Source organism: Symphalangus syndactylus, chromosome 10 (genome assembly GCF_028878055.3).
Source record: "Symphalangus syndactylus isolate Jambi chromosome 10, NHGRI_mSymSyn1-v2.1_pri, whole genome shotgun sequence".
NCBI classification, from domain to species: domain Eukaryota; kingdom Metazoa; phylum Chordata; class Mammalia; order Primates; family Hylobatidae; genus Symphalangus; species Symphalangus syndactylus.
The window spans coordinates 54,622,193-54,646,117 of record NC_072432.2 but is presented as its reverse complement, the minus strand read 5'-3'; the positions used below and the strand labels follow the sequence as shown (position 1 = coordinate 54,646,117).

General features: G+C 39.8%; 3 protein-coding genes across 26 annotated transcripts in view; 1 reads left to right on the top strand and 2 right to left on the bottom strand.

The window, feature by feature from the left end:
- Positions 1-10,624, bottom strand: part of HELQ (helicase, POLQ like) — a 64,788-nt gene extending 54,164 nt beyond the window's left edge. For 4 of the 18 annotated variants that reach the window (XR_010113839.1, XM_055297138.1, XM_063610308.1 and 1 more), the window contains exons 1-5: positions 9,996-10,478; positions 7,797-8,511; positions 3,383-3,561; positions 1,404-1,604; positions 582-654 (exon numbers count right to left, since the gene is read on the bottom strand). Coding sequence is in view for 12 of the 18 variants with exons in the window: in XM_055297138.1 (XP_055153113.1) it covers positions 582-654; positions 1,404-1,604; positions 3,383-3,561; positions 7,797-8,511; positions 9,996-10,292 (1,465 nt within the window). In the remaining 6 variants the exon portion in view is untranslated. Of the gene's footprint in view, positions 1-581; positions 655-1,403; positions 1,605-3,382; positions 3,562-5,994; positions 6,393-6,415; positions 6,651-7,796; positions 8,512-9,995; positions 10,513-10,545 lie in introns of those variants that run through there. The other 14 variants (XR_010113840.1, XM_063610309.1, XR_010113841.1 and 11 more) reach the window with 13 other exon arrangements.
- A 10-nt stretch (positions 10,625-10,634) lies between these two features.
- MRPS18C (mitochondrial ribosomal protein S18C) lies at positions 10,635-16,341 on the top strand. Of its 4 annotated transcripts, XM_055297165.2 has the most exons (6): positions 10,635-10,768; positions 11,499-11,554; positions 12,932-13,015; positions 14,659-14,716; positions 15,891-15,950; positions 16,039-16,341. In XM_055297165.2, exons 1-6 carry the CDS (start codon positions 10,678-10,680, stop codon positions 16,113-16,115), a joined length of 426 nt encoding a protein of 141 aa, XP_055153140.1. In that variant the 5' UTR covers positions 10,635-10,677; the 3' UTR covers positions 16,116-16,341. The 4 variants fall into 4 exon arrangements, with proteins under 4 accessions (XP_055153140.1, XP_055153142.1, XP_055153143.1 ...); XM_055297167.2 differs by lacking the exon at positions 12,932-13,015 and having other exon boundaries at positions 16,039-16,155; XM_055297168.2 differs by lacking the exon at positions 14,659-14,716 and having other exon boundaries at positions 16,039-16,155.
- ABRAXAS1 (abraxas 1, BRCA1 A complex subunit) overlaps positions 15,857-23,925 on the bottom strand; it is a 24,954-nt gene continuing 16,885 nt past the window's right edge. For all 4 annotated transcript variants that reach the window (XM_055297159.2, XM_055297161.2, XM_063610327.1 and 1 more), the window contains 3 exons: positions 22,392-22,476; positions 18,415-18,529; positions 15,857-17,820 (listed from right to left, as the gene is read on the bottom strand). In XM_055297159.2, coding sequence (XP_055153134.1) covers positions 17,387-17,820; positions 18,415-18,529; positions 22,392-22,476 — 634 coding nt within the window. In that variant the 3' untranslated portion in view covers positions 15,857-17,386. The remainder of the gene's footprint in view (positions 17,821-18,414; positions 18,530-22,391; positions 22,477-23,925) is intronic.

Below are 23,925 nucleotides of genomic sequence, written 5' to 3'. Positions count from 1 at the left end.
TTTTCCATATATAAGGTAAATACTGCAATAGCCTATCAATAGTAGGTTATGACATTTAGAATAAATTTTTCATGAACTTTAAAGACTACCTGATGCTGCAAAATAGCTCCTTAAAGTGATCTATTCAAATGTATTGCTTCACAATATTATTATTATAATATTTATGTTGTATGTATTATTATGGTGATGATGATGATGGCCGCAGTAGCAGCAGCAAACCCTTACTGAATGCAGTGTGTTAAGCACTGCTGAATGCAATACATGTGTTAACTCACACAATCCTTACAACAATCCCATCAGGCTGGTACCATTATTATCCCTGTTTTACAGATAAAGAAACATAGAGGTTGAGAGATGTGCCTGGGCACACATATCTAGTAAGTGGCAGATAATAATAGAGGACTTCTTCAAATACCAATTTCATTTACCTTCAAAATTCTATTCATTAGAAATTTTAAAACAAAGGCAAAAAGCTTAAGTATCTTGCTTTAGGTTACATACTGTAGCTAGTAATAGAATTAAGTATTTTATAAGTCTCTTGATTATAAATCAATTCATGACCTCATTTAAAAAATACTTACTGCTAGTGTAGAGGATTTTTGCTAGGGTCATTTCCAGTGTAGCTCCACGGCTTCCTTCACCAATCATGTGCAACTTCGAGATTTTTTTTAAAAAGGGCAGAGAAGTAAATCTTCATATAATGCTCATATAAAACATGCATATATTCATATGAAATTTGTTTGTAAAGAGTTGCTTATAACTTTTAAGTATTTTGAATATAACAACTATAATACATGTATATTATTTCACTGGTATTTAGGTTAATGAGCTTTTGGTACAAAATCCTTATAAATCTGGGATTCATAAGTACTATTAAAAAAATTTTTTTTTTGAAACAGAGTTTGGCTCTTGACCCCCAGGCTGGAGTGCAATGGCGTGATCCTGGCTCACTGCAACCTCCACCTCCTGGGTTAAAGTGATTCTCCTGCCTCAGCCTCCCGAGTGGCTGGGATTACAGGCGCCCACCACCACGCCCGGCTAATTTTTGTATTTTTAGTAGAGACAGGGTTTCACCTGTTGGCCAGGCTGGTCTTGAACTCCTAACATCAAGTGATTCACCTGCCTCAGCCTCCCAAAGTGCTAGGATTACAGGCATGAGCCACTATGCCCGGCCTATAAAATTGTATACTACACACATACGTGTTCACACTTCAAGAAACACTTGACGCAAAACCAAATTTAAGATTATCAAGCATAGAATGTCTTCACCTATATTGTTTATATGTTCAAATAAATTTATTTTTATAGAGGTACTAAGGTACTAAGTAGATCCACACAATAACCAGAATAATAAATATTTAGTATAATAAAAATATTGACAAATTACAAAAGTATTAACCAACCTCGTCTACAACAACCAGACCCAGACTGTCAATTCTTCCAGTTTCAATCAAAGAGTTCACCAAGCTATGTCCTTTTTCAATCGTGGCAATATAGAGTGATTTCTTTTCCCTTCTTTTAGTTGGAGGAAATCTTCCTTTGCTTCCAGCATATTCTTCAACAAAGAAACCGAGTTCTATACCAAAACTGGACAAACCTGAAATCTAGAATATTAGTTAAAATAAAGAAAAATTGGCCAGGCATTGTGGACAATGCCTGTAATCCCAGCACCTTGGGAGGCTGAGGCGGCAAGATCACTTGAGCCCAGGAAGGTGAGACCAGCCTGGGCAACACAGTGAGACCTCATCTCTACAAAAAATAAAAAATTAGCTGGCTGTGGTGGCACAGGCCTGTAGTCTCAGCTACTTGGGAAGCTGAGGTGGGAGGACTGCTTGAGCCCAGGGAATTGAGGCTGCAGTAAGCCTTGGTCATGCCACTGCACTCCAGCCTGGGTGACAGAGCAAGACCCTGACTCAAAAATAAATAAATAAAATAAACAAAACCAAAAAACACAGATAAAAAACCACTCTATTAGGTGTTCATGGGGTTCAGAAAAGCTAAAGTAGTGTTTAATCCATCAACAGGAACAAGGTCACAGGCAAGACATACATAACAAATGCTGTAACGTCTCGATCTTTGCAAAATAAATGCAACTTCTAAAATACATGTGAAAATAAATTTCAACTGTCTCCTTTGATGCCAAAAAGCATCAGGGGTGTGGTGGCTCATGCCTGTAATCTCAGCATTTTAGGAGGCTCAGGCAGGTGGATCACTTGAGGACAGGCGTTTGAGATCAGCCTGGCCAACATGGCGAGACACCATCTCTACTAAAAATAAAAAAATTAGCCGGTCGTGTTGGCGTGTGCTTGCGATTCTGGCTGCTGGGTGGGGTCGTGGGGCATGAGAGTTACTTGAGTCTGGGAGGTGGGGGTTGCAGTGAGCTGAGATCACGCCACTGCACTCCAGCCTAGGCAACAGAGCAAGACTCTGTCTCCAAAAAAAAAAAAAGCATCAGAATAACTCATTTTAGTAATAGTTTCTGCTTGAAAAAGCAAGGTAAGGCCGGGCACAGCAGTGGCTCACACCTGTAATCCCAGCATTTTGGGAGGCTGAGGTGGGAGGATCACTTCAGGTCAGAAGTTCAAGAACAGCCTGTCCAACATGATGAAAACCCATCTCTACTAAAAATACAAAAATTAGCCAGGCATGGTGGCACACACCTGCAATCCTAGGCTACTTGGGAGGCTGAAGTGGGAGAATCACTTGAACCCAAGAGGCGGAGGTTACAGTGAGCAGAGATTGTGCCACTGCACTCCAGCCTGGGCGACAGAGGTAGACTACATCTCAAAAAAGAAAAAGCAGGGTAAATAGTAACAGAACACTTAAGATGATGTTTAATCCACCAGTTTAGAAAAAGTAAAACTTTAAACAACTGGTAATTAGTATTTGAAGAGATTTTAGGTAGTGTATACTGCTTTTATACATTCTAAAAATATTAACTCTCCATCATTAAGAGGTACTTCTCACTAGGCACAGTGGCTCATGCCTGTAATCCCAGCACTTTGGGAGGGTGAGGCGGGTGGATCACCGGAGATCAGGAGTTTGAGACCAGCCTGGCCAATATGGTGAAACCCCGTCTCTACTAAAAACACAAAAATTAGCTGGGTATGGTGGCATGGGCCTGCAATCCCAGCTACTCGGGAGGCTGAGGCAGGAGAATCGCTTGAACCTGGGAGGCGGAGGTTGCAGTGAGCCAAGATGGTGCCACTGTACTCCAGCCTGGGTGACAGAGCAAGAGTCCATCTCAAAAAAAAAAAAAAAAAAAAAAAAAAGAGGTACTTCTCAACAATACAAAGTTACTACATTTACAGATCTTAACATCAAAGTATTAGCAAATAACATGTTTTAAAACATACACACACACAAACACACACACACAGACCTTTTCTTGGACAATTGCCACATATGGAAGAATCATTAAAACATCTTTCCGACAGCAAAGTAGTTCTTGCAGCATTAAAATCTCAGCCACGAGGGTTTTTCCACCACTTGTTGGCAAGGAATATATTAAATTTTTTCTTTCTTGCACAGAATTCAATGTTAAACAAGTATGTTGCCATTCTGTGGAATTAAACAAAAAAAGGTATTATTTTCCCCTTCCAAACTTTGAAACTCATAAGTTTTTTAAGAAAAAAAATCAAATCCCTTCCTGTGGAGCAATCTTCTCATAAGGATAAATTTAATTATAATCAATGTTACATGTCAAAAATCCCAAATGTGCAAGTAGTACAGCCAGTGAGAGCCTAGTTCAGGCCTAGGCAGCAAGGTGGGCAACCAGCCCATTTATTCACCAGCTGCAGACTTAGGTCCAATATTACAGCAGGGCAGGTAGCAGCCTCGTGGACAAGGAGTGCCATCTGAGATATCAGAGGAACAAAGGGACAGTACAAGGACCTATGTGAATTCTAATGTCTTCCTCTTATGTTCTGCAAGGAGATTATATAAGCTTCCCTTCCTCATTCAGCCAAAAGCCACCTCAGAGAGAAGCAGGGGGAGGAGGGAAACAAATCTATTAGGTTTTACACAAACCAATAAAAACTTTAACTAGCTCTCATGGGTAGTTAACTTCGAATGGGTCCAAAACCATTTTAAACTGTTAAAACTGCTTAAACCACAAAAGACTAGGATTATTAACTGGCACGTCTAGGATTCCCACAATTTGGCAAGGTGGGATTCATGAAAATAGATCAGATCCAAGATACTGTGTGAAAACTAGTATTAATTACTCTGTAGGATAATTTGACAATAAAAATCATCAAAAGTCTTTAAAAATGTGCTTCAGTGTTTTATCACTAGAAAAATGGGCAAAAAATTTAAGACATTTCACAGCAGATGGCAAATGGCCAATAAAGACATGGCCAATAAGCAGCAGAAATGCAAATGGCCAATAAATACATGAGAAGATGCTCAGCTGTTCTCTACTGGGTTGGCAAAATAAATTTTTAAAATAAAAAACAAATAACTATAAAAAAAAAAAAGGCCCACACATGCAAAATCCAGAGCTGACTAATGTGGGGAAAAACAGCCATTCTCATGTATGGTTGTGAGAACACAAACTGCTAGAATCCTTGTGGAAAGTAACCTAGTATAAAAAAATAGAACTGCACATTGCCTTTGATCTGGTAGTATTACTTTTGGGATTCTACATCTATAGAACGGAAGCCAAAGCATATAAAACACAGCACTGTTTGTAGGTAACAAAGTGCCATGGTGGTGGGGGGTAAAGGCCAAATGAATTATTGTACAATCAACCAATGAGATTCTTTGCAGTTTAAAATGAAGAGTAGATGGATATATGTATGTTCAATATACAGTTAAGTTAAAAAAAAAAAAAAAAAAAAGCAGATCATTGCCCCGGAGTGGTGGATCATGTCTGTAATCCCAGCACTTTGGGAGCCTAAGGCAGGAGGATCACTTGAGACCAGGATTTCAAGATGAGCCCATCTCTATTAAAAAAAAAAAAAAGAAAGTTATATCTGAATGACAGTTACAAGTAACTTTAACTTATTGTGCTTTTGGGTGATTCCCAAATACTACAAGTGACTGTGAATATTTTTTCTTTAAAAATATTTCAAAAATACCTAAATTTAATATTGAATAAATATTGAAAAATACTTCAGATTGGTATCACCCGAGTTATCAAATTAGATGTTTATGCCACAGTATAACTTAACCATAGCCACATTTTATCCAATTCAGATTTTTAAGTATAACATGACAAAATAACTAATATTTATGAATATAATCTTTACATCAAAAAAAAAAAAAAACTAGCCGGGTACAATGGCTCATATCTGTAATTCCAACCCTTTGGGAGGCTGAGACAGCAGGACTGCTTAAGCCCAGGAGTTCAGGACCAGCCTAGGCAACCAAATGAGACCCTATTTCTTCTACAAAATATAAAAAAATTAGCTGGGTATGGTGGCGCATGCCTATAGTCCTCACAACTTGGGAGGCTTAAGTGGGAGGATTGCTTGAGCCTGGGAGGTTGATGCTGTAGTGAGCCATGATCATAGATTGCCAGGTCGTACTCCTAGAGGTTCTGATGCAGTAGGTCTGGGGAAGTGTCTAAGAACATGCACTTCAACAAATTTCCAGGTGATGTTGATGCTGCAGTCCAGGAACCACACTTGAGAACCACTGCTTTAGCTTAATAAAAAGTAGCACATGTATTTATGCTTTAATCTGGTCATGTTATTAAGCCAGATTTAGAGGTAAAAAGATTTAAAAAGTTGTTATTTACTGAAGTTCTTACTTAGAAGCTACCAATATAATTACTGACGATCATTACCAACATCTAATTTGGCATGTCCTTAACACAGACTGTAACTTGCAAAAAAAAATTATCCCTTTTTATAGATGAGGAACTAGGCCCAAAGTGCTAAAATTGCATTTTTAAGTGAAAACCCCCAGCAGTTGAGAACCTACCAGAGTGTACCAGGCACAGTGCTAGTTAAGAAAAAGATGAGTTAGGCCGGATGCAGTGGCTCTCACCTGTAATCCCAGCACTTTGGGAGGCCGAGGCAGGTGGGATCACAAGGTCAGGAGATCGAGACCATCCTGGCTAACATGGTGAAACCCTGTCTCTACTAAAAATACAAAAAAAAATTAGCCAGGCATGGTGGTGGGCACCTGTAGTCCCAGCTACTGGGGAGTCTGAGGCAGGAGAATGGTGCGAACCCGGGAGGTGGAGCTTGCAGTGAGCCGAGATGCGCCACTGCACTCCAGCCTGGGCAACAGAGTGAGACTCCGTCTCAAAAAAAAAAAAAAAAAAAAAAAAAAAAAAAAAGAAAAAGATGAGTTAGATAGAGCCTTGTCCTCAGGATATTCATTCTGGCAGACTAAACAAAAAGCAAGGTGCTAGGTGAAAAACAGAGGGAAGAAAGTTAACATCTACTTCCAGGGTAATACACACCATTAGCTCTTAAACCATGAACCTCACAATTTAGATTCTTGTAGTCTCTTATTAGACTTTGTTTCCTGTAGTTCTGCTTCTCCAACCTGATTGTCTTCTCCGTAAGAACCCAAGTTTTCATATCATTCATAGGATCCTAACAGGAGTTCCAGAAAACTTATGAAGTGGAAGGTTGATGGGGCTGATCCTCCAGTATGGCAGCAACTGTCCCTTCTTTGTCTAAAATGACACATATCTGAAATATATGCAAGGACCCTGGATTTTTGAAAAATATTACAAGATACCTTCTTAGTATTATTGCTTCTTTGCACTTAAAACAAGCTTGTCCAACCCACAGCCCTCATGAGGCCCAGAATGGCTTTGAATGCGGCCCAACACAAATTTGTAAACTTTCTTAAAACATTATGAGAATTTTTTTTGCAATTTTTTTTCTTGGCTCATCAGCTATCGTGTTACTGTATTTTATTGTGGCTCAAGACAATACTTTTTCCAATGTGGCCCAAGGAAGCCAAAAGATTGGACATCCCTGACTTAAAACTTAATTGCAGCTGTTTTTAAAGATGTCTAGTTTTGGGAGCGGCAGCACAAGGCAGAGCATCTGGGTGGTGGCAGGGATGTGCCCGTGGGGAGAGGTGGCTGCGGCTGCTGGTGTGGGGGAAAGATGTTTGGTTTAGTCAACAGTATTACTAATACTGACTTCTTTCACTCAAGACATGTGAGTGTCAAAGACATACTACAACAGCTAGGTTTTGGTAGAGAAGACAGAGCCAGCCAAGGAAATACAAGCTAAGAAAGCTGAGGATCTACTAGACAATCGGGGTCAAAAAACAGGAGTGGTTGTAAGGACATCCAGAAACAAGAATTTCAAGAAGGGTGTAGTCAATAGCATCAGGTAAGTTATTGAGAAATCAGGTAAGGTAAACATTAAAAGTAACACTGTGTTTAGACGTCTTAGTCATCAGATCTTAAGTGACAGCACAGAACCCAGAATTAGAGTGGGGTAATTTACTAAAGTTCTTACTTAGAAGCTACCAATATAATTATTGAAAATCATTACCAACATCTAATTTGGCATGTCTTTGAACCAGACTCTAACTTGCTAACAACTTATTATCCCTTTCTTATAGATGAGGAATTAGAGGAATTATGTGAGGTAAGGAAACAGAAAGGATAACTGGTTTGATAAGTGTGACTGTGAGGGAAGGAAAGAGGTTCAGTGGTAGCAGGATAGGTAGGAATGGAAGGGGTTGAGAGACCACTGATATTTTGTTTTCAAAATGAGAAATAGTATGGACCATGAAAGCATTTGCTTCTATTTACTTGCACTAATATTATGGTAATGATAGGAAAAAAATTTTTTTATTCCAGCAAAAAGCATTACCATATAATTTTTCAATTCCCTTGAACTGGGCATAAAGGTCTCTCACTTTGCTGGGTAATGAATAAAAAGGACCAAGGTCATTTGATGATGACTCAATTGTTTTCTTAGCAACATTAATTTCCTCAGATAGGAGAGTGTCTTTGAGCTGTTTACTTCTAGAAAATATTGGTGTCTGGGCCTTGGCATTTCCAGTCATGGCACTTTTTAGATGATCTTTAATACTTTTTCTCCTATTCATATCTGAACTAGTTCTGACTTTGGAAGAGGACTCATCATTTTGCTGGAGTTGCTCTATGCAATTATGGGGCAGTTCCTCATTCACAGTGTTGTGAGAGGATGACTTCCAATCCCTTTCTTTCATAGAATGATCACCCAAATCATTTGAAGAGTTCTGCAAATTTTCAAAGTATAGAGCCTGTGAGGAAGGTACATCATACAAAAGATCAGCTCCAGGTTCAATAGTGACACCTTCATATCCACTCTGGTTCTCTGTGTGCTTATCAGTTTGTAATTCAGTAAGGTTGCCTATGGTAGTAATGCTGAGTTTGTTCTTGATACTTTCCGAGCAAAGATTTTCAGTGGCAAAGTCTGTAGCATGTTTCTTATGTTCAGGGAGTTGCATATATTTTTGTTCCAGGTCGTCAACTTGAGCTATAAAGGAGTTTTCAGTAAAGCTATCATAGTCACCAAACATGTCCACTTCACTGTCATTATGCTGCAAAGAGAACAAAAACGCTTATGGTCAATTCCAGTTTCATTAAGAATAAAAGCTTCACCAGCCTGGCCAACACGGTCAAACCCCGTGTCTACAGAAAATACAAAAATTAGCCAGGCATAGTGCCACGCTCCTGTAATCCCAGCTACTCGGAGGCTGAGGCAGGAGAATTGCTTGAACCTGGGAAGCGGAGGTTGCGGTGAGCCGAGATCGCGCCACTGCACTCCAGCCTGGGTAACAGAGCGAGACTCCGTCTCAAAAACAAAACAAAAAACAAAACAAAAAACAAAAAACACAAAACAAACAAAAAAAAACCCAAAAAAACACTTCAGCTTAGGGCTGTACCAAATATATAATTATATGGTCACATATGGATCACAGACCTATATGTAAATAGATATCTTACAGCTGAAGAAATGGAGGCCCAAAGAGGTTAAATTACTTGCCTAAACAGCAGGTTTAGGAGTGCTACGATGATACTGAGATTCTAGTTTTTGAGACAGGGTCTGGCTCTGTCACCCAGGCTGGAGCACAGTGGCTCCAGCCACTGCACGATCACAGCTTACTGCAGCCTTGACATCCTGGGCTCAAGCGATCCTCCTGCCTCAGCCTCCCAAGTAGCTAGGACTACAGGTGCCAGCCACCACACCTGGCTAATTAAAAAAAAAAACCAAAACTTTTTTTTTTTTTTTTGTAGAGACTGGGTCTCTGTTGCCTAGGCTGGTTTTGAACGCGAACTTCTGGGCTTAAGTGATCTTCCCATCTCTGACTCCTAAAGCACTGGGATTACAGGCATGAGCCACTGCACTCGGCCAGACTGTAATTCTTAAAGCCGTACTAAAACAGCAGGAAGACTGGTAGACGTCTACTGAAATGTCAGCGCATTCGAAGTTTCTGATAATTGCAGCGCTTCCCTCCCAGACTACAATCTACAGAGACTGGCCTGTAACAGAAACATGGTTGTACCACTAGACACTCCAAGGAGTTCCTAGGAATTTGGACTTGAGACTGAGAAACTTAATACTGACTTGGAGTGGTCTGCTACACAGAAGAGACACAAACCTGTAGGCAGCAATATAGTAAAGTGATTAAGACAACAGGATTTGGAGCAAGAAGTGTAGTATCTCAACTTTTCAGGGCCTGATTACTGTCGTAAAATCTAGATAATGTAACTAGCTTAACATAACGGGTCTTCAATAAACAGCAGATTTTATTTGTACAGTAGGAGCTGCAGTTATCTGGAAGCCTAGATTTGTGTCTCAGTCATGCCACTTATCCGCTGCGTGTACAACTTTTATGTCTCGGGGTTTACATTTCATATTTATATAGAAATGTAAATAACAAGGCAATCAATACCTCCTAAGTGCCGATTAACAGTGGTAACGAAGACGAGAGAAGTAAACGAAGGCGATAAAACTGGTCAACTCTTTGCATCTGGGAAGGATGCCAAAAGTTTGCAGTTTCAAGTTCTAAGTCCTCCGTACCTGGTCTCCCACCCCTCTGTCAGTGGGCATGCGACGTAGGAGGTCCGGGTTTGTATCACCACCTCCAAGGACGAGACATTCGGGGGAATCTGAGAGTAGAAGGGGCTGTACCTCGACCGGCAGTACGCCCGCGGTTTTCCGCCTCCTGTTCTCAGCCACCATTTCCTCCTCCTCTTTCCCCTCATCTCCGGGCTCGAGCTCGGCCGCGGTGGGAGCACCAAAAATACACCCTAGGCTTGGACGGTTCCTTTTGGGGAGAGACACCCGCCGGCGGATGCGGGAACCACCTTCATCCATGGCAAGGACCCAGGACCCTATTCAGACGTCGTTCTCAGTGACCCAAACGCTAAGCCCATATGGAAGGGAGAGTGGGAGGCCGGCGCCCGCTTCTACATCCACCTTGGGTAAAGACCCCAAGTTAGCTCTCGGAGCTCGCGGACCGGAAGCAAGCATAAACTTCTACTTTGTCCAATCATAAGCCTCACGTGACCTGTCGCGTAGCGAGGGCACAGACAGAAAGGTGCTGCGCATGCGTATTAAAAAACCTCACCTATTCTCGCGGGTCCTCAGCGTTCTCCTGCGGAACCTTTGAACGTGGGTACTGGAGCCCACAGGGGAAGAGCAGCGGAAGGGGCCTTTCGGAACGGTTTGGAATGAAAGGAAGTGGAAGAAACGCGGAACCATGGCTGCTGTTTGCGGTGGTCTAGGGAGGAAGAAATTCACACACCTGGTAACGGCTGCTGTCAGCCTTACACATCCCGGGACTCACACGGGTAAAGTCTCCATATCCTATGCTCCATTGTAGCGTTGCAGGCATTAACCTTAGTCCTAATGGTTGGAGTCGTCCCTGTTGGCAAAACGACTCTGGTTTCTAGGCGATTTTCTCCAAGATGGGTGGGAATCTGTAATTGCCTTTGTTTGTGTCGTCTAATCCACTCCTTTAAAGTATTTAAATGTATGAGGAAGTTGGAGTGGTTCTTAAAAAGCAGAGACTTTCCTAAGATCTGTGGATAATCTTAGTGAGGAAGGGACATTTCCAGAGTCGCCCAGCAGCAAATTCCAGATGTCTGAAGTCCCCAAACAGAACAAAATTGTATAATTTTTGCAATTTTATCTTCTCTGTGCTTCTCTATAAATTCTCTCTGGGACGGGTCTGTTACTTTCTTTTTGGTATGACAGTGCCTGTTGCTTCTCCTGTAAGAATTTGCATTAAGAATTTTCTCTAACCATGGAATAAAGGGAAAATAAATGTCAGAAAGAGAGCAGCAGGTATGGGAGGGAAAATATGTGCTTTTTCCCCAAAGCCCTGGAAAGCACACCCACGTTGAGTCTTACTCTGTCCCAAATATAAAAGTTTTTAACCAGTCATTCTGAATATAATGAATACAAAACCTTTCTTTAATATCGTGTCCCTTAATTCATCCTGTCTCCATAAAAACAAAAATCTTTAGCTATTCAGCTAAGAAAAAGAAATGGTTAATTGCTGTTTCTGTTTAATCGCAGTGCTTTGGAGAAGAGGTTGTTCACAATATAAACAGGAATCCAGCAACGAGGACCTGGTAAGAATTTTTTTTCCTATTAGTAAGGTCTTTGCAAATATGACCAAATTGTTCTTCTTTTTAAAACGAGAACTGGTATTAGACTGTAACATCTTTTATTTTAGCTACTTGAATAGAGTTCTGCTGTAGGACAAAACAATTAGATAATTACTCTGAGTTCAGAAATGATGATGAATTGATTGTAGTCAGCTGAGTTTTGAAGTAGGAGAATTCCTAGATTAGAAGCAAAGCTGCTATAATACCATATTTTTCTTCCTAGATCTTAAATTTAAGGATATGTGATTTGGGAACTGTTTTATTTTTTTACATAGCCCTTTGTAAGCAAATAACTTGGGAATTTTAAAAGGTAGTTTGGGTGAGTAGAATTTTAGATAACTGAAAAGAGACTGTACAAAGCTTAGCTATAGGTTGGCTATAGTATTAACATGGACTTGAAAGCACAGGTTCTTACTACATGCAAAGGTATTTTGACACTAATCGGACCATACAAAGCACTGGGCACAGAGCTAAAGAGTAGTCACGTGAGCTGAATGTAAATTGGAAAGTTTGAGGAATTGGAAAAAACAAAAGAACTTGTCTAGTTTCTCTGAGCATCTGTCTTGGTAATCTAATCCATGCACCATACTTTAAGAAAGTAAAGGGACATTATTCTTTTTTAGTTCATAAATCCCACTTTGTCTCTAATCAAAGTTATGGACCCTCTCCACAGAAGGCGGCACACAGTCCCATTCATTTGAAGTTTTGCATACGATTACAGGGAGTCATGGGCTTCAAAGCCATTTCTAGATTAAGAACCTCTATCCTGGAGACAGCCATACTGACGGTAGGAAGGAGGCACTGTGACAGAAGCATTAGAGGCAGTAGTGGTAACAGAAAAGCCAAAAAGGCTGATACAAACTTATATAGTAGCCTGGGGTGATAAAGTCAAAGAACCTTTTATTACAGTAAGTCATGGGCCATTATCTATGTATAAAAATAGTGATAAAATACTTGATAGAGACATGGGGATGGATAAATTAGTGATTGTACTCATTTAAGAATGGCATATGTTATCTATTGTGTTGTAAGTTTTCTTAAATCTAAACATTTTTTCGTTATCTACAATCTGAGCAAAGCATTGGAGCAATCATTTTCTTATCAGACATCATTTTTGTTCTGCCATAAAATTTTATTCTAGAAAGATTGTACTTTATTCCAGAATCTTCCCATGCGTTAATTTGTAGGCTAAACTGAAACAAAATAAAGTGCTTATACAAAATATGTACACAGTAAGAAAGGTATAACTAATCGTTTGAATGGATTTGAATGTAGAATAGTAACCTTTTAAAATTCAGAATTAACACATCCTATTATCAGACTTTTCATTTTTTTCCCTAGCCCATTCCAATGGAAAATCCTTATAAAGAACCTCTTAAGAAATGTATCTTGTGTGGAAAGCATGTAGATTATAAGAATGTACAGGTGAGATCTGGTTTTACTTCACTATATTTTAGGGTTTTGCTTCTGATAGATCTGCTTAAAGAGAATCAAGTCAGTTTATAGCAGGCTTTTGTAGAGGTAACTGTTTAGGAACTTCATAATTTCAAATTTGGTTATAATTCTATGTATAAGCTTATCTCTGCTTTATTCAAGTAAAAGCACCTTGGCTCTCCCCCACTTACTATTATTTCCACTCTGTTTTTTTCTCTACCTCAAACATCTTAATAGCTCACTGTGGCGGTAATTCTCAATTGGTGAGGGTCAGAACTTTGGAAAAAGCTCATCTGGTGAAGCTGATCTCGTTTTACCTCACCACCCATATCGCTGATTCACATATTACTTATCTCTTGTCTAACTCTCAGCAAGTAGGCCGGGCGCGGTGGCTCACGCCTGTAATCCCAGCACTTTGGGAGGCCGAGGCGGGAGGATCACGAGGTCAGGAGATCGAGACCATCCTGGCTAACACGGTGAAACCCCGTCTCTACTAAAAAAAAAAATACAAAAAATTAGCCGGATGTGTTGGCGGGCGCCTGTAGTCCCAGCTACTTGGGAGGCTGAGGCAGGAGAATGGCGTGAACCCGGGAGGCGGAGCTTGCAGTGAGCCAAGATCGCGCCACTGCACTCCAGCCTGGGGGACAGAGCAAGACTCCGTCTCAAAAAAAAAAAAAAAAAAAAAAAAAAAAAACAAAAAAAACAAACTCTCAGCAAGTTAGAAGTTGCAAATTTGGGGCAGGTGAATACCGCTAGAATTCTGTATGTTGGCTGGGCATGGTGGCTCACGCCTGTAATCCCAGCACTTTGGGAGGCCAAGGTGGGCAGATCACCTGAGGTCAGGAGTTTGAGACCAGCCTGGCCAGCGTGGTGAAACCCCGTCTCTATTAAAAATACAAAAATTAGCTCAGTGTGGTGGTGCATGCCTGTAATCCCAGCTACTTGGGAGGCCGAGGCAGGAGAAATCGCTTGAACTCAGGAGGCGGAAGTTGCAGTGGGCTGAGATCGTGCCATTGCACTCCAGCCGGGCCACAAGAGCGAAACTCTGTCAAAAAAAAAAAAATTCCATATATTGACAATAGTATAAGATGATAGCTGCCTTTGAGGGAGAACCAAGAAATTACAAAAACACACATACTGGGAAGATTATGCAAAGTGCCAAGAATAATGACTAGCACCTAGAAAGTTCTAAAGAAGTATTTAAATAAAACATAAATTATAGCAAATGCCTGGTGTACTTGTACCTCTTGAAAATCTCATTACCCTCTGATAATTTATCTTAATGATTATTATCAGAGGGTAATGTGATAGCTTGTCATGACAGATGAAATTTTTTAGTAGCTTGTTTCAAGCAATATTTTAGAGAGGTATCTGTGGAAGTCAAGAAAACAGATTTACCATTGAATGAATATGCTGATTAATCTGCTGTTTAATTATATATAGACTTGACACACTGGATAGAAAATATTTAAAAGGTAACAGGAGGGTAACAATATTTTTTTCTTACATTTTATGAAATGTGTCTGAAATTTAGTAAAGCTTTATATAACTTGAAGGTTGTTTTTTGAAATTTACACATTCAGAAATAAATAACAAATACTTTTTTTTCCCCTCCAAATAAAACTCCAAAACAGCTTTTGTCCCAGTTTGTTTCTCCATTTACCGGATGCATTTATGGAAGGCACATTACAGGTATTTTGTTTTTTATCATGGGAATATAAATGTAGATACGAATTATATCAATCTATTTCTGTCATTTAAGAAAACTGTCAAATTTTCAAATTGTGCTATAAATTACTACTATATCAGCTACTACAGGGACTAGAGCTAGTTACTATGAAAAAGCCTCTTAGGCCAAGAGGATTATTATTTTGCGGTCTTATGCAGAGTTAACTATATAGAAAAATTGGGCTTTAAAAAACTGTTGTTCATGTTTTGGAATATACTATAATCATTCCTAGATTGATACTTAAACTTGGTGTCAGCAAACTATGGCCCATAGGCCAAACCGACCTGCCCCCTTTTTATCTTGATTAGGTTCATCATATACAAATGCCACTTTTTTTTTTTTGAGATGGAATCTCACTGTCACCCAGGCTGGAGTGCTGTGGCACAATCTCGGCTCACTGCAACCTCTGCCTCCTAGGTTCAAGCGATTCTCATGCCTCAGCCTTCCGAGTAGCTGGGATTACAGGCATGCACCACCATGCCTGGCTAATTTTTGTATTTTTAGTAGAGATGGGGTTTCTCCATGTTGGCCAGGCTGGTCTTGAACTCCTGACCTCGGGTGATCCACCTGCCTAGGCCTCCCAAAGTGCTGGGATTACAGGTGTGAGCAATTGCACCCAACCCCACTTGTTTTTGTAGTTTTGTTTACATAGTGCCATATGGTTGTTTTTGAGCTACAACAGCAGAGTTGAGTGGTGGTGATGGAGACTGTATGGCCCACAAAACCTAGAATATTATTATTCTGGCCCTTGACAAAAATGATTTACCAATCCTTGACTTAAAAACTTGTTGAGGCTGGGCATGGTGGCTCACACCTGTAATCCCAGCACTTTGGGAGGCTCAGGTGGGTAGATCACCTGAGGCCAGGAGTTCAGGACCAGCCTGGCCAATATGGTGAAACCCCGTCTACTACAAATACAACAAAATTATCCGGGTGTGGTGGTGCATGCCTGTAATCCCAGTTACTAAGGAGGCTGAGGCAAGATAATCGATTGAGCCTGGGTGGTGGAGGTTGCAGTGAGGCGAGAGAGCACCACTGTACTCCAGCGTGGGTGACAGAGCGAGACTCCGTCTCAAAAAAAATTGCAAACTTTAAATATTGACTTTTTTATGAATAAGAAAGCTTTTTATTTTACAGGTCTTTGTGGGAAGAAACAGAAAGAAATCACAAAAGCAATTAAGAGAGCTCAAATAATGGGTAAGAAAGAATACCTCAACAACTGAATTGAGCTAGCTGAAATTTTGCTCATTATGTTTTGTCAAGAACTTTAATTATCTCTTTACAGGGTTTATGCCAGTTACATACAAGGATCCTGCGTACCTCAAGGACCCTAAAGTTTGTAACATCAGATATCGGGAATAAATTCTATCACGTTACTACTAATAAACTTATTTTACAGTAAGTGGTTCTATGATGCCAATACTGACTCAAACCAACCTTTGGATGTAAGAGTGTTTCAGGAGTGAGGTAAAGAATGACACTTCCCCTTCATACCAATGTCCATTAAGCAGATTGCTTATTTAAAATGTTAACACTAATCACATTTTATATATGTTGAATAAAAGTGGTTCTGTGTGATTGTCATTTATATCTGATCCCCAAATAGCTCATACAATAATCCATTCAATAGAATGGAATTAAAACTGTTCAGAATGATTTTCCAACTAGCAAATGTTAAGTATGCCTGGTTAAGATATCTTCCCTTTGTAGAAATGTTACATTGGGATGGATAGTGGTGCTGTCACAGAAGGACAAAATATTCCTAGACAAGTCTATCCTCAAACCAGTAGTGTCTTTTACATAAAGAGATGATTTACACCTAATAGACATTGAATATGATAGACATACATGTATATATGTATCAGTTCTGAGTTCCACTGGCCTATCCCAAATACACTGGATTACAAGGCTTGTACTGTATTCAAAATTTGATTTGCTAAATTTCATGCAACGGACTCTAAACTAGGGGAGAGATTACTATTTGTGTCGTGTTATAGTTGTGTAATAATTAAGGCTGCCAGATTTAGCAAGTACAAATGTAGGACAAATTTAAATTTTAGATGATGTTTTGCAAATTTATTGCATGGTATCCAGCATTTTATCTGGCAACTCTAGCCATAACGTACTTCTAAAAAAGTATCACTTAAGGAGAATTTTCATGACTCAGATAAATTTTCATATAAATTTCTTTCCATATTTTGAAAATAAAGCTATTCTTGCTTTTCCATTTTATTTTTTAATAGAGATGGGTCTCAATACATTGCCCAGGCTAGTCTCTAACTCCTGGCCTCAATCAATCCTCCTGACTTGTCTTCCCTAAATGCTGGGATTACAGGTGTGAGCCACTGTGCCTGGTCTCACTTTTCCAATTCTAAAGAATGTGTCTGTGTAAGCCTTCCCCTCAACAACTTAGTGAAAGGTGAAAAAAAGGTTTGGAAATAAAAGCATCTGATGTTTGAAAAAGTACTTTGTGAAGTAAATGCACTAAGACTTATCTGTGTATTACTAAAAACAGGTGAACATAGTAAAAACAAATGAACTTACTGCAAGTAGCTCAACATAGTAAAAACAATAGAAATGTTTGGCTTTACCCATCAGCCAAGTAAAAAAAACTCCTTGTAAGGTTAAAAGGATCAAAATGTAGGAGACCGTGAATATCCACCAAAACCCTTTATCTTTTCAATTTCTTCATCTGTTTCTGGGCTGCTCATTTTGGACACTTTATCTTGGTTACTACTGTCTGTATCTGTTTTAGATCGTTTGTCTTGTGTATCTAACAACCGTGATCTCTTGAATTGCCATCTGTCATCCAAGTCTAAGGCTTTATGCTTAATGATTTGTGGTGTACTAGCTGGACTAGCTTCAGGAATGTCAGTGTGTTCCACCATTAAGGTCAGATTGTCTACTACATCGAGATGGTGGTTGTAGTTACAGCTACTTTTAGAAACATGTCTATTTTTTAAAGACATAACACATGAATGAAGAAATTCAGAATTTGGAAAAAAGGTCCGTAATGCTTGACAAAGAAAAATGTTCTCCTGAGGGTCTTTTTGGATGTTCTTCTCTCCTAAACAAAATAGAGTAACAGTTCAACATACAACATTTCTTCTACAAAGCTTTTATAATTAACTATTTGTAAGTAAAATTAAGTCAAAAAGATTTTAACAGTTGTATTATCTAAAGTGAGAATAACATACATAATTCTGAATTCTAATTTATATGCCACGGTATTCTACGACAAAATTAAAGTTGTGTTCTTTCATGTCAGCAATATAGCTACCGTAGTATTATGTTCTTTAAAAGCACAGAACGGGCCAAGCGCAGTGGCTCATGCCTGTAATCCCAGCACTTTGAGGGGCTGAGGCAGGTGGACCACTTGAGGTCAGAAGTTCAAGACCACCCTGGCCAACATGGTGAAACCCTGTCTCTATTAAAAATACAAAAAAATTTAGCCAGGCATGGTGGCAGGCACTTGGAATCCCAGCGTTTCGGGAGGCTGAGGCAGGAGAATTGCTTGAACCCAGGAGGCAGAGGTTGCAGTGAGCTGAGATCATACCATTGCACTTCAACCTGGGGGACAGAGCGAGACTCCATCTCAAAAAAAAAAATAAATAAAATAAAAATTTTTAGCACAGAAAGTAGAGATGTGTTGTTTACTTACTTGCTGCCTGAATCTGTGCTCCTCTCCTTTTCTTGATTTCTCGTTTTAATCTGTTTACATCCTTTACTAGTTTATCTACTGCTTGTTCACTGTCTTCCACTTTTTTGCATATACTCTGCAAAATAAAGTAATTTAAGGGCATAGGTAAGATTTCAAGCTCTGTACTAATACAGTCTAGATTCACAAATAATATAAAATCATTGGTGGTATATAATACCCAAAACTATTTGTCTTTTATATAAATTTTATTTTCTGGAGGATCTCAGTAACAAGTACTTGTAGGTTATAAATAAGGCTTATAGGTTATAAATAAGCCTTGTAAGTTATAAAATGCTTTTTCAGATGTAGTAACTTCTCATTTATATAGTTTTTATCATGCCAGTTATTTCATTGAAAATATACAGAAATAAACTGAAATATTAACTCATGGGCCAGCTGTGGTGGCTCACGCCTGTAATCCCAGCACTTTGGGAGGCTGAGGCGGGTAGACTACCTGAGCTCAGGAGTTTGAGACCAGCCTGGGCAACATGGTGAAACCCCGTCTCTACTAAAAATATAAAAATTATCCAGGTGTGGTGATGCATGCCTGTAGTCCCAGCTACTCAGGAGACTGAGGCACGTGAATTGCCTGAGCCCAGGAAGCAGAGGTTGCAGTGAGCCGAAATTGCACCACTGCACTCCAGCCTGGGCGATACAGTGAGACCCTGTCTCAAAAAAAACAGAAACAAACAAACTTGGAAACAAAAAAATACAGATGCAGAGTTACTGCATACATTTAACATTAAGAAACTCACAGTAAGTGAAAACAAAGTGACTCTATCTTACTATTACGAAAGGATACTATTGAAGATTTTTTCCTGTAAGAGAAACTACTTTTGAAAAGCAGATCGCTTCTGTGTCTTTAGTTTTAAAAGTATGAATACCAGTAACTTTTGACGCCATAATTCCACTTGGGAATATATCTGAATAACAACAAAAATATAAGATGATGTTTCTTAGTGTAACATAAAACAACTGGGGGAGGGGAGAACAACTAATTACTAAAAAAAACTAATTTCCAACTGTAGGGTAATAGTTGTTTTGCCAGTTTTAGTGGACACTTTTTAGGATGTCTGCCAAGCCTACTTTTTACAAACTTTTTTTGCCCTGACATAAGAGTTTGCCAGTTACCCCTGTACTCACCTTTCACCCGAGCTAACCCAAACAGAACCAATGAGATTCTTGCCTGGCAATCTAGAGGTATTACATAGCCAATTGGCAAATCTTGTGCTCTAGAAGAGATCTAAATGCAGGAGCTGTGGGTTGGCTGTTTTCTGGCCTGCCAGTGGATGAAGAAACAAAAAGGTCTGGAAGGATAGCAATGTGCAGACACAGAAAGTTCTATTGGCATTCTAGCTCCTGGTTCCAATTCCTTCCTAAAGTTCAGCTGCTTTCTGCCTACAGTTCTTATGATATACCTCTACATTCCTTACTTTAGCCCAAGTTGGTATTTTTCCACAACATTGCTCTATGAAATATACTGCCATTAAAAATAAAGAGGCCGGGCAAGGTGGCTCACACCTGTGATCCCAGCACTTTGGGAGGCTGAGGCAGGTAGATCACCTGAGGTCTGGGGTTCCAGACCAACCTGGCCAACATGGTGAAACCCCATCTCTACTTAAAATACAAAAATTAGCCTGGCGTAGTGGTGGGTGCATGTAATCTCAGCTACTTGGGAGGCTGAGACAGGAGAATCTCTTGAACCAGGGAGGCGGAGGTTACAGTGAGCCAAGATCGTGCCATTGCATTCCAGTCCAGGTGACACAGTGAGACTATCTCAAAAAAAAAAAAAAAACACCAAATACAAAAACAAAAAACAACTGAAGAATATGTAGCAACACAATGTTTTATGTATCAAATTTTTTAAAAATCATGACAAATTTATGTCACCATGACTATCGACTATATCAAAGTATACATATATTAAGGAAAAACTGGAGGAAATGGCAGAGTGAAAATAGTTATGTTAAAATGGTGAGATTCCAGGCTGGATGTGGTGGCTCACATCTGTAATCCCAGTACTTTGGGAGGCCAAGGAGGGTGGATTGCTTGAGCTCAGGGGATGGAGACCAGCCTGGGAACATGGTGAAACCCTGTCTCTACACAAAATACAAAAAATTAGCTGGGCGTAGTGGTGCACACCTGTGGTCTCAGCTACTCTGGAGGCTGAGAGAGGAGGATCACTTGAGCCCAAGAGGTGGTGGTTGTAGTGAGCTGAGATCGTGCCATTGCTCTCCAGCCTGGGTAATAGAGCAAGACACTGTCTCTAAAAAATAAATAAGATGGTGAGATTCTGGATGTTTTTACCATCTAAAATTCGTGTTTCATATGAAAAAAGTGTAATATGAATCAAAATATTTTAACTGCTTTTCTGTTAGTGTGCTCTACTGATAAGTATGGTGGCCATGGAAATATACTCCTTAGTAAGATCTCCAACTGGGGGAAGCATAGTTGACTTAACAGCCCCAGCTTTGGATCTACCACTGTGTTTGCTCTTAAGCCACACTTCCCCTGGGCTGTTCCTAGCCAATGACTAAGCACAGTGCAGGTATTAGTGCAAGTCCATGCCTATAGAACAATTTTCGGGCAACTTTGCTCAAAGACTCCCCATCAGCCTAGTGGAACTTTCTCAAATGGCACTGCAGTCTGAGGCTCTTCCTAACCACTTGTCCTCTTATCCCCCTCTCCTTTCTCAGGGGTCAGACTTGCAGTGTTGTCTGAAGGCTCTTCCTGCCTGTTCTTGCTTCCTCTTCTTTATCCTTCTCAGGGCCAGCAAATCTCCGCACTTATAATCCCATCTTGACATCTAGTTCTAAAAGGACCTGAACTGACACATGAAGTAGAACTGACACATGAAGTAGAGGGAAGTATACTGTTCCCAAATATACTTCCCTCTATTCTGTAAGGATTATATATCCCTGCCTATTACCATGTGATGTGTTCAGGCCAATGAAATGTGACTAGAAGTGACATGGCCGTTTTAAGCCAAGTTTTAAAAGCTGTTGTGAATTCCCACTAGTTTTTTTTTGTTTTGTTTTTTGAGACGGAGTCTCGTTCTGTCGCCCCGGCTGGAGTGCAGTGGCATGATCTCGGCTCACTGCAAGCTCCACCTCCCGGGTTCACGCCATTCTCCTGCCTCAGCCATCCGAGTAGCTGGGACTACAGGCGCCCGCCACCATGCCTGGCTAATTTTTTTTGTATTTTTAGTAGAAACGGGGTTTCACCGTGTTAGCCAGGATGGTCTCGATCTCCTGACCTCGTGATCCGCCTGCCTCGGCCTCCAAAAGTGCTGGGATTACAGGCGTGAGCCACCGCGCCCGGCTCCACTAGCTTTCTTGCTCTTTGCCTTATGCCATGAGAACATTTCCCAAATAAGGGCTGCTCCTTCAGCCTGGATCCTGGATGAAGGTGACGTTCAGAAAAGGAGTAGAGCTACAGCCAAGATAAAATGGGAGCAAGACTAAATCATGGTTGTTTTAAGCCACTGAGATTGCAATCTTTGTTACTACAGCTGAAGAAATACATCTCAGTCAATGAAGCTAAAGGAATAACGACATCTCATTCAACAAGGGACGGCATCTATGATGGGGTCTCACAAGACTATAATGGAGCACATATAGAAAGCTGATACATAGCACTTGATATTGGCATTACAGATCAAATAGGGGAAATGACTGACATTCAATAATAATTTGGGGACATTTGGTTTTCCCTATGAAAACTAAAAAGTAAAAATACATATAGGTTTGTGTAAGTATATGTTTGCACAATGATGAAACTGCCTAATGACACATTTCTCAAAAGGTATAGCCTTCATTAAGCAACTCATAACTGTATAAATCTAATCAAGATGTCAGGTTATCCCTAAAAAACGTCAGTCATTAACTTGATATGAACTCTATCTAGAAGTGGTTGAAGTGTCTGATATGTTAACTTACCTTTAATTCCTCTTGTAATGAAGCATACATTTCATTTATCTTATGTACCTCCTTTAAGGATCCATCTTCTTCAAAAAATTTAGAGCTGTAAAAAATTACCATTTCCTCAGGCAAATACACAAAACTCATTTTAATGATAAGGTGAAAAACTTATTGTCAAGGAGCAATAGAAGGGTCTTTTTACTGGTTTTGTAGGAACCATAATTTTGTCAATCTATGTGTATAGAGAAAAACCAACCACAAAACCTACTTCATTGATCTTCACATTAGCAAACTTTTTAGCCTCCTAAGTACTATTGCCAGGTCTCCCAAAAAGGCGAGGATAGGCGGGGGGATGGGGGAAGAGTGCATAAAAATAGATAAAAATTGAAGGAAGGAAAAAAAGTCTCTATTGGCAATGGGAACTGGAGTCAATTTTTAAAATATTTTACTGAATTCAAGTTACCTTTACTTGAAAGAGACATCATTATTTTATGATCCATAAAATAAGGAAGAAAGTAATTCTAAGAAGGTATGACTTGTAGAACATCCCAATGTCAGAGATAAATATGAAAAATGTGCATCTCGCCGGGCAGGGTGGCTCACGCCTGTAATCCCAACACTTAGGGAGGCTGAGGCAGGCAGACCACCTGAGGTCGGGAGTTTGAGACCAGCCTGATGAACATGGAGAAACCCCATCTCTACTAAAAAAAAATACAAAATTAGCAGGGCATGGTGGTACATGCCTGTAATCCCAGCTACTGAGGAGGCTGAGGCAGGAGAACTGCTTGAACCCGGGAGGGACAGGTTGCAGTGAGCTGAAATCATGCCATTACACCCCAGCCTGGACAACAAGAGTGAAACTCTGTCTTTAAAAAAAAAAAAAAAAAAAAAAAAAAAAAAAAAAAAAAGAGGTAAGTGTGTACCTCAGAATCAATGAAATATGGTATTCAGTTTTTAAACTGCTAGCACTGTGGGGACACAAAATTAAGTAAAACCTAACCCCTTATTCTCAAAGTTTACACTCTAGTAGGTATCTTATAGTACCAGTGTTGCTGTTTTTGACATTACTTCCTTAATGGCCACAAAGAAAGTTATATCTAAACAGCCTATATTATGAGTGATTCTTGGCTAAAGTCTGATTTTTACAAATATCTAATTTCACGCCTTTAATCTGAACCACTGCCTTAGAAAATTATAATTTTTAGGCTATATACTTATTCTAACCTAGAATAGATATGCTAAACTTTACAGGATATGCAACAAGCTCCTCCTAGTACTTTTTTTTTTTAAATTTCTTTTGTAGAGATGGGGTTTTGCTGTGTTGCCCAGGCTAGTCTCCAACTCCTGAGCCCAGGTGATCCTCCTGCCTCAGCCTCCCAAAGTGCTGGGGTTGCAGGTGTGAGCCACCATGCCTGGACTAACCACCACCTTTTTTGTATCTTGTAAGTAGATAAGCACTAACAGGAGTATGAGGAAGATAAAAACAGCCTAGTTTACTTGAGTAATGGATTACTTTTCCCTTGAATTTTTATTCTGCTGTTGTTTGAGAAAT